This window comes from Papaver somniferum, chromosome 8 (genome assembly GCF_003573695.1).
Source record: "Papaver somniferum cultivar HN1 chromosome 8, ASM357369v1, whole genome shotgun sequence".
NCBI lineage: Eukaryota > Viridiplantae > Streptophyta > Magnoliopsida > Ranunculales > Papaveraceae > Papaver > Papaver somniferum.
Genome location: NC_039365.1, coordinates 124,218,806 through 124,228,492, shown reverse-complemented (window position 1 = coordinate 124,228,492; position 9,687 = coordinate 124,218,806). Strand labels below are relative to the sequence as shown.

At 37.8% G+C, this 9,687-nt stretch overlaps 2 protein-coding genes across 3 annotated transcripts; one reads left to right on the top strand and one right to left on the bottom strand.

Moving 5' to 3' along the window:
- Positions 1 to 670: 670 nt before the first annotated feature.
- Positions 671 to 2,438, top strand: LOC113302893 (cytochrome P450 94B3-like). The gene has a single exon (XM_026551858.1). The coding sequence runs from the start codon at positions 765 to 767 to the stop codon at positions 2,319 to 2,321; it is 1,557 nt and encodes a 518-aa protein (XP_026407643.1). The 5' UTR covers positions 671 to 764; the 3' UTR covers positions 2,322 to 2,438.
- A 610-nt stretch (positions 2,439 to 3,048) lies between these two features.
- LOC113302892 (ATPase family AAA domain-containing protein FIGL1) lies at positions 3,049 to 8,569 on the bottom strand. Of its 2 annotated transcripts, XR_003337177.1 has the most exons (14): positions 8,159 to 8,569; positions 7,768 to 7,906; positions 6,834 to 7,301; positions 6,416 to 6,633; positions 6,118 to 6,245; positions 5,910 to 6,028; positions 5,733 to 5,825; positions 5,222 to 5,323; positions 4,662 to 4,764; positions 4,421 to 4,504; positions 4,240 to 4,335; positions 4,013 to 4,140; positions 3,735 to 3,905; positions 3,049 to 3,297 (listed from the first exon to the last, which is right to left on the bottom strand). XR_003337177.1 is itself a non-coding variant. In XM_026551856.1 (13 exons), exons 1-13 carry the CDS (start codon positions 8,437 to 8,439, stop codon positions 3,804 to 3,806), a joined length of 2,061 nt encoding a protein of 686 aa, XP_026407641.1. In that variant the 5' UTR covers positions 8,440 to 8,568; the 3' UTR covers positions 3,600 to 3,803. The 2 variants fall into 2 exon arrangements, 1 of the variants encoding a protein (XP_026407641.1); XM_026551856.1 differs by lacking the exon at positions 3,049 to 3,297 and having other exon boundaries at positions 3,600 to 3,905; positions 8,159 to 8,568.
- Positions 8,570 to 9,687: the final 1,118 nt, after the last annotated feature.

Below are 9,687 nucleotides of genomic sequence, written 5' to 3'. Positions count from 1 at the left end.
CTTTCCTGTTCCTACGGATCTTTTATTACCCACGTTGCGCACTATTAATATTCCTTTTTAAAAGCTAAAGGCCACTCTGTCTTTCTCCACTGTCCATATTAATTTGGAAACAAGGCAACAACTACCGTTAGGATTAAAAACATGTTTTGAGATATACAAGCGACTCAATCGCAGCACATATATCCAACAGGTCGAGCTTAAAACAACAGCACCCAACCACACTGAAGTTCAGAATATAATGATCAATAACAAAAATTGCTAGCATATCAATCTTTGTTCAAAAAAAAAATGCGCGAATACTCTTTAAAATTATAGAAAAGAGATGCACTCTGGAATTTTGCTTCTGGTATGTGTCCTAAACATTAACCGTTACGCATCCCAGTGCACATAAACAATTTAAAGTACAATAAAAACCACGGATATCAAATTAAAAAGGCAGAAAATGTGCATCCCTGCAGATTTGCACTCCATCACAAAAGCCTTAATCAAGTTATCATGAAATGGTAAAAAACTTTTTGCAACGTTTATCTTATTAAATTTTTTCGTTAATGGAAACTAACATGAGGTGTCACAATATTCAAATCCAATTGAATATTTAAAGCCTCTTGTTTTTCCAGCATATATTATATATATATAGACAAACCTCATTTTCCTCCATTTATTCATCAGGCTCCAGTCAACAAACTAATATCTTCTTCCTACTTCTCTCAATAAACATCGCTTGTATTCTCTCTGGTTGCAGCTTTGTTCATCAAGTATCAACCATGTTGATCTCTTTCTTTACTTTCTTCTCATTCTGTTTTCTTGGTTGCTCTTCATTCTTTCTGTTGAACCTTATTAAATTTTTGGGTAGTACAGAATATTATGGACCAAAATCATACCCATTTATCGGATGTTTAATCTCGTTTTACAAAAACCGGTTTCGTCTTTTAGATTGGTATACAGACCTTCTAGCTCAATCGCCAACACAAACCATTGTAGTGAAACGATTTGGTGCAAGAAGAACCATTGTCACTGCAAACCCTGACAACGTCGAATACATGCTCAAAACCAATTTCAACAGCTTCCCAAAAGGTCAACCCTTCACTGAAATTTTAGGTGATCTATTAGGGCGAGGAATCTTCAACGTTGATGGGGAACTATGGCGAACACAGCGTAAGATAGCTAGTCATGGGTTTACTACAAAATCATTGAAAGAACTTGTTGCAAAAACATTACAAGAAGAAGTCAAGGATAGATTACTGCCCATACTTGAATCGGCTGCCAAGACTGGTAAAGTTTTAGACATGCAAGAATTGTTAAGAAGACTTGCTTTCGATGTCGTTTGCAAGGTTTCTTTGGGTACTGATCCTGGTTGTTTAGAACCTTCATTACCCGTTTCTCCATTAGCTACGGCTTTTGACATAGCATCGATGATCAGTGCTAGGCGTGGAGCTGCCCCGCTATTTATTATTTGGAAGATTAAGAGAGCTTTAAAGATTGGGACGGAAAAGACACTGAAGGAAGCAATTGAACATGTGCACCGATCTGTTGCAGAGATCATTCAGTCCAAGAAAGAAAAACTAAAACATTTACAAGAAAACGATGATTCTAGTGCAGTAGGTAGTGAAGAAGATCTGTTGTCTCGTTTAATATCAGCCGGTCATGATGAAGAATTTATCAGAGATATGGTTATAAGTTTTATAATGGCAGGAAGAGATACAACATCAGCGGCGATGACGTGGTTGTTCTGGTCACTCTCCCGTTACCCAAATGTAGAGGCTGATCTAGTGAAAGAAGTACAGAAGAATCTCAATGATAATGATGAGAAAGAGAGGTTATTAGATTATGAAGAGTTAAAGGAGATGGGATTGATGAAGGCCTGCTTGAATGAGACCATGAGGTTGTATCCACCCGTTGCGTGGGACTCGAAGCACTCACTCGTCAACGATGTGTTACCAGATGGTACAAGAGTTCAAAGTGGAGACAGAGTTACGTATTTCCAATACGGGATGGGTAGGATGGAAGAATTATGGGGAAAAGATAGACTGGAGTTTAAACCAGATAGATGGTTCGCCGAACCAGATAAGGTGGAAGGAGGAGCTTTAAAGAATGTGAGTCCATATAAATTTCCAGTATTTCAAGCTGGTCCTAGAGTTTGTCTAGGGAAAGAAATGGCTTTTATTCAGATGAAATACGTGGTTTCATCTATACTCAATCGGTTCCAGTTAAGACCTGTTATCGACACAGATAAAGCAGTTTTTGTTCCTCTCCTCACAGCACATATGGCTGGTGGTTTCAATGTTAAGGTCATACAAAGGGATTGTAACTCTCAAATCTAAATCTGAGAAATTTAGAACAGCAAAGTTTAGATAAGGTTTCTCTCTCACTTGAGGAGAGCTTTCACAATGTAATGTAAAATTACTCAAACCCTGCAAGAGCATTTCAGTTATATGTAATATTCAAATGCTATTAGAATTGATATGAAATTTGAAATATATGAGAGAAAAGTAGCATCACAAGAAACAATTATTTTCTGATTGATAAAGGGCTTCTAATGTGACCTTCAAAGTGGTTTCAGGTGTAACAATTTGTTCTTGAGACAAATTTAAGTTGGCACAATGTGAAACGATCAGATGCCTGGTCCCAGGAGTGTACTGAAGCTTGCCATGAAAACGTGAAGATAATGTCTGGATCTAAGTGAATGTAGGGTCCAACTTAAAGGAGGAACACATGTCAGATATGATGTTGTACTGAAAAGCTCAACAGGTACAGGAACCAGGCTTTAGTTCCTCCAAATAATCAAAAAACTGATGTACTCTTTGGATTCTAGGGCTCATAAAAAGGGGATACTGCTTGCTGGTGAGCCGTATCCAGTATATTTCAAATGCATCATTAGACAAGCTTCTTAAAAACGATTATTTGAGTAACAAAGCTTCTTATGAAGTCTCAAAACTTTCACCTATTTCTGGAAGAAAAAAGCGATGCAAAAAAAAGAAACTAAGACGATAAGGCCTGTAGTTGGAGATATTATTTACTCAGGTTGTATATATACACAGCAAAGCGAGTGTCCAAGGATGCTCGACTTTTTTTAGTGGCTAAAAACATGAATATGTGTGGACGAAGAATGTGCACAAGCAAATGCGGGTATACCTAGTACCTTCAGATGGAGCTGCGTCTCTCCGTTTCATCTCATACTGGTGTGAGAAGAGATGTAACGACGTAGGTGGGTCATTGATTATTGATCATCCAAGGCAGGTTCCACTTAAGTTCGCTCGACGGAGCTCGGAGCGCTGGTGAATCTAAGAACCTGATGATCTGATCCCAGGTAATATCAATTATCAAAACCACTACTATTTCACTTGCTAAAGCACTAGAAATGTCTGCAGCGCATATGATGCCCATGTTGATCAACCCTAACTAGACATACTGATTGTGACGAACTGTCACTATATAGCACAACTCATATAGTCGACATGAATGCGCAGTTGAAAAACAGTGACAAAAAAACCATTAACATGGACAGTATCCTGACACACTATACACCCAAAGAGGTATGTGGGGCCAGGGAGTTCTAGTTTTTAAAATTGGCCAATTAGAAAGTTACGCCAACAACTGGGTAGATTCGTAAGACTCATGTGCATTCCAACTCCAGTGTTCCTACTCATGCGTTCGGGATATACAAATCATGTTAAGAAGCCAATATCGAAGGACAACTAGACATCATAAATCAGCATAGTTTCGGTTACGCTAACCTGACCAACATTGAATTACAAGCTTTGCTACATATCTCTTCTTATATCTTTACATGTACCGATTGATGCTTAGAGTGATAGACTTCCGAATTGTTTGTTCCAAACCTCATAGGAACCAAGTTCACTTGAAGAAACAGAGGGCCTTACTTCTCGTAATGAGTACTCGAAATCCTGCAAGTACAAAAGGCAAGAGAATACCAAATTATATTTGTATACGCGTACTGTAACTTACAGGAATGTATATAAACATAAATCAGTCCCTGTCCGATACTATTTACCTGAATAGTAACTGTTCTCAGATCCTCTTTCTGCAGTTTTGCAATTTCTTTCCCTTGTCTAAGAGCATCTCTCAATGGTCCCATGGATGCATCTTTGACCAGATTCTTCATGTCTGATCCTGAGTAACCTATAGTTAAAAGAAGCTAATCAGCAACAACCGATACAAATTTAATAGCTGCTCATGGAAAGTAACATTATGATACTACTGAACCAGATGATTAAATACCTTCAGTCATTTTGCAGATGGCGCTGGTATCCTCTTCTGAGAGCTTAAACAACCCGTCCTTCTCGAGTAGACTACGAATAATCCAGGCTCTCGCTTCTTCAACAGCAACAGTGAAGGATTATAGGGAATGCTTACAACTTGCAAGGGTCTAAAAAGCTGAGTGTTGTCATAAAAATCTTACCAGCAGAAGGTAGAGGAATATAGAGGCGCTTTGTGAGTCGCCTCCGTGCGGCTTCATCCAGCTCTTGAGGCCTATTTGTTGCGCCTGAGAATGACATACTAGGGTTAGAATGATGATACAAGAGTTGTGTTTTGTAAAACGTGCAAAAATAACAGTTTACGTGCTGCAATTTTAATTCAAAGAAGGTTAGAGTTGATTTTCACTATCTCGAACACGGCCTATCCACGAATTCGGCAATTACCTATAAGAAGAATTTGCTCACTTCCACTATCAAAGCCTTCCATTTCAATAAGAAACTGTGTTTTAAGTCTTCTACTTGACTCGTGTTCACCTTCTGATTTGCGCTGCAATGGTACATGGCATTCCAGTTAAATTGTCTTTGCTACTGAGATGCAATATAATTAATTTCAGAGGAAACCAGGGGTGCCCATCTAGTGGAACAAAAGACAACCACCAATAGCATGGATTAACACAATGCAGTATAAGAAGGAGAAACATTGTATCCCATGTATGAAATCTCCTACACCAAAAACCATGTAGGAAATCTCCTGCACCAAAAACCAAACTGAATCCATCTGTAACAGATTTTGTAGTAGACCAAGCTTCGTATGCAACAAACTCATGAAAGGTATTTTGCCAACGCTAAGAACGCAATCAATTTGGGATTCTTTTGTTTTATATAGTTGATATATGGCACAAATCTTCTCCGATTAGACATTTCAATTGGTAAGTCACGCCTCCATACTTGTATCTCAAGCATTACAGTATTTCATGGGTGGAGACTGATTGGACAAACCATACCTGAGAAAGAAGCGAATCTATTTCATCAACAAATATAACAGCAGGCTGACGGCAACTGGCAACCCCAAAAAGAGCCCTCACTAGCTTTTCACCCTCACCTATCTGCAAAGGAATTAATTTATACTTGATCACAAAGTACACCTACACAACTAGTGATGAGTCATTGTCCTTGGTAAGCAAATAAATAACATTTTGTGAGCATATTGCTAATCCCTAAATTCATTTTGGTTTAAAGACTAGCCTGTAGACAAAAGATGCAATGCACCTCATCCTGCAAGGTTAGCACCTAGGTGTCATACACTATATGGTACATGGTAATAGTTCTCACGAAGTAAAAGTCTGGAACATCTGAGTCTATTTTGAAAAGCACGTGAAGGAACTATTACAGCATTTTCAGCAACATTACCTTGACCATCACAGTCTAACCATTAACTTCCCAAATGTCACGAGGTGTCAAAAACTACTTCGAAAAAGAATTCATGGAAGATAGAAATAAGAAACACTCGCATACCCATTTGCTTGTCAAAGAACTTGCTGATATGTAGAAGAAGGTTGCTTTTGCTTCTCCAGCAATAGCTTTACCAATCATTGTTTTACCTGTCCCCTAAGACAAGAAACATACTCAATAAATACTACAAAATAGCGAACGAAGCAGCAGTGTCCGTGCCCAAGTTCTGCCACTACTTACAGGAGGACCAAAGAGAAGAAGACCTCTTCCTGGAGAACGACAACCTTTAAATATGTCAGGACGCATTAAAGGCCATATGACCATCTCGGTAACACATTTTTTTGCATGCTCCAAGCCAGCTACAGTAGAACCAGATAATGAGAAGTCTCTAAAATGAATATATTGTGGGAGAAACTAGAACTAGATATACTGTAGAAACTTTGATTACCAATGTCATCCCAACGAACATTGGGATCCCGATCCATTATCTCGTTACTAATATGTTCAAGAAGACGAGGTTCCAAATTTCTTAACTTCTCAGGAAGCTCTCCATCAGGTCCACATAAAATTTCCATGCTAAAAGCAACATATACGGTAAGTGGAAAGTATAAAATGACTGGAGCTGCAACTTCAGTAGGCGAATAAATAATGCTTTTGCTCAAAACAGCAAAACTATGCGAAACTCTTCTCCCATAATGAAAGGAGGAAAGAGACACCTTGAATCCATAAAGGAGAAACCAACTAACCATTTCTTTGTTGCATCATCCAGAGCATCATCACCCTTCCCACCGGAAATGCGTGAATTAATATGGCCAATGTTAGATCCATTAGATCTGATAGGAGGAACAAAATTACCACGAATTCCACGGCGCTGAAGACCACTAGATCTTACGCCGTAACCCCTGACACTTGAATTATCACTCGGTGAGCCTATTGAACAACGCTTTTGTCTTGCATCCATTTCCTATAGAAGATAATGGCAAATGATTGAGCACCTCAAAGAACAAAGTCAAGGGTATATACAAAAAGAAGTAATCACCATTGTTCTTAACCATTAAGCATCCGTTCCATATCTTTGTCAATGAAAAAAAAAAAAAATTCAGCAATAAATATCGTATCATTCGACAGCAAAATATTGCAATAGTAGAGTGACTGAGTGAGTACCATTTTTGCCCGTGCAGTGACAAACGAATTGTTAGAAACATCTATTTCTTCATTCTGCGAAGGAGGTAACTCAATTACATCTTTGTGGCTGCTAACATCCAAATGCATTCTTTTCGTACCCAAACTATTTGGATGATTTTTTTCATCCTCGTCAACCAGCAAATATTTAGAGAAACCGTCTCTCTTCTGATGATTATACTGTTCATAGGGCTGATTGTTTTCTGAAATGCATTCAGCTGAGCTGTTACTTTTGGTGTTCAGGGGCTTCTTGTATGAATTGTTATTTGCATTGAGGGCCTTGCCACTGTATAGGGATGTCAACTTTGTCTGTGTCATAACTTTTGAGTTCTTGCTATTGAAAATACCATTTTGCCTGTCCAGTTGCCTCACCTGAGACACTTGGTGCCCATTACCATTGCTGGATACTGGAACAGCACCTTGGTTGCCATTTACTGATGGGCGAGAAACCTGGAGATATGGATGTAAGTCCTTGGAGACTGATCATGATAGTTAATAAGACATTCATTTTCAGGAAAACATGACACTGTAAATTCATAACTGTAAAGCCTATGTATATTAACCAATAAACTAGCTAGAAACTTTATTTCCAGTAGTTTACAGAAACAGAAACTCGGAGGAATTTTAAACATTAGCATAATGTTCTTCAGTTAGAGTGTCTATGAACGATACGGGATAAAGACACCTCAACGTTCATTTGCACGATTCTGGTGTAAACTTTAGTTACGGTAACAATGATAACACTATCCATTAAGAAGTGTAAGTGTTTGCATATCAGTAAAGAACTGGTAGAGAACAACAGGAAGCTACTCATTACCCCTTGGAACCTTGGTTACGATAATTTACAAGTAATTAGCAATAACAAATTGCAAAAAGAAAACCAAAATACTGAGTACTCCAATATCCATATACTTACCGATTGATCAGAACCACTTGTTTTGTACTTCTGAATAAAAGCTAAAAATCGCTTTGATTGTTTAACCTTCTCTATGTCAATATCTCCTCGTTTCACAAACACTGGACCTTGTTCAACTTTTGCTTGTTCAAATGCCTGACTGAATCACATTAAAATAAAACCAATCACCACCAAACTTCTATATCAAACACTGTAATAGAAGAAACACAAACACAAAATCGAATTCAAATGAGCTCAAAATCCCCGTCACTTCAAAAATTGTTTACCCTCACTAAATTCCCAATTCAATTTCAACAAATTTCAAATTTCAATTATAAGAATCTACACTAACAAGTTCAGATTCAAATTCTAGGGGTTTGCAATCAGAACCGAGAAGAGTAAGAGAACTAACCGATCTGACTCGTCAGCAAGAGATCGATTCGCAATGTTAACCTTTGACCTAACTTCTTGACGAATAGGATGAATAAAAGCATCATCAACGTCATTCTTAGACTGTGAATCAAGAAACCCAAGTAAGCGAAGACCTAAGATTTGTGCCGCTGAGAAGTCTTGTCTTTCTAGGGCACGCTCAACCCCGAATAGAAGTGATTGTAATCTCTTCAAGTTTGAATCCATTTCTTTTCTCCAATTACTACTATTACTATTCTCTTCGACATTTTCCATTTTCTCCATTTTCGAACGTGGTAATAGTCAATTTGAAAAATAAATACAGTAGGAGTTCTTCTGATTTCACTGAAATGTTTCCCGCCAATTTTCACTGTGAATAATGAAGTCTATCAGAGCAGGTCCTATGGAATTTTGCTCCCCTGTGGACTCAATAAACTTAAAAAATGGGAGTATTTTGTGTTTCCTCCCATCCCAAGATCGCTAATTAGTGTTTCCTCCCAAAAAGATTGAAACTAGTGAATCCTTTCCTCATTTAGTTTTTCCATACATTACTCAGTTAGCTGAGTCACCGAAAACATACGCGTGGCAGAATGATACACGTGTCGGTTAAAGTTACCAAAATGCCCTCATATATTTCCGTGAATTAAACCAAAGGCACCATCGTCAACAGCTTAGGTCGCATGTGAGAAAACTGTTCTTCCCGTTTTCTCAATTCACCCCCATTTCTCTGTGTTGCTGTAAGAATCTAAGATCTTGTTGGTGAAGATTCGGAGGATGGAATCAGTGAAGAAAGCTAAGAGATACAGAATCGGTGAAGAAGATGGGTTTAAATCTGGTGATGTAGTCAAGAATCATTGAAGAACATGACAGAGTTTCAAACGCATGCTTCTTGTCAGCAGAATACATGATAGTTCCCATCGATCCTGCATTCCACGCTTGTTTAGGCGACGGAAACATGGAGAACACACACATATTGCTATCCAAGTGTTATTTATTTTTTTATTTTTATTTTTTAATTTCGTTTGGTCTGATTGGTCTGATCTCTTTACTATTTTAGTAACTCAATCACTCTATTCCATCCCGTCAGTGGTAACAATTCGGTGTTTTGTGCCCCACCAAATCACTTAGAGAAACATATATTTTTCAAATTAAATAAAAGCAGAACGTAGTGTGATGATTCCATTCTAACACCTAAACTCTGTCTTTTTATAAATAGACTCTGTTATTGGGTTTCTTAACTCCTATAACCAAGATGTTTACATCCACTTAGACTGGTTAGTATCATCCTGAATTGGCACAAATTTCTAGGCACTGGAGTTTAATTTTTTTATATTTTTAATTTTTATATTTTATTTAATTTTTTTATTAAAGTTTTTCCCTCACCCCCAAACATAAACCTAACATTGTCCTCGATGTTTCAAATTAAAGTGCAGTACCAAAAATATAAGTAACAAGAGGAATAAAGAGGTGATTCAGAAAGATAGTACATAGATGAAACGTAGCAATCCTTCTATGGGAGCAAGAAAGAAAGAA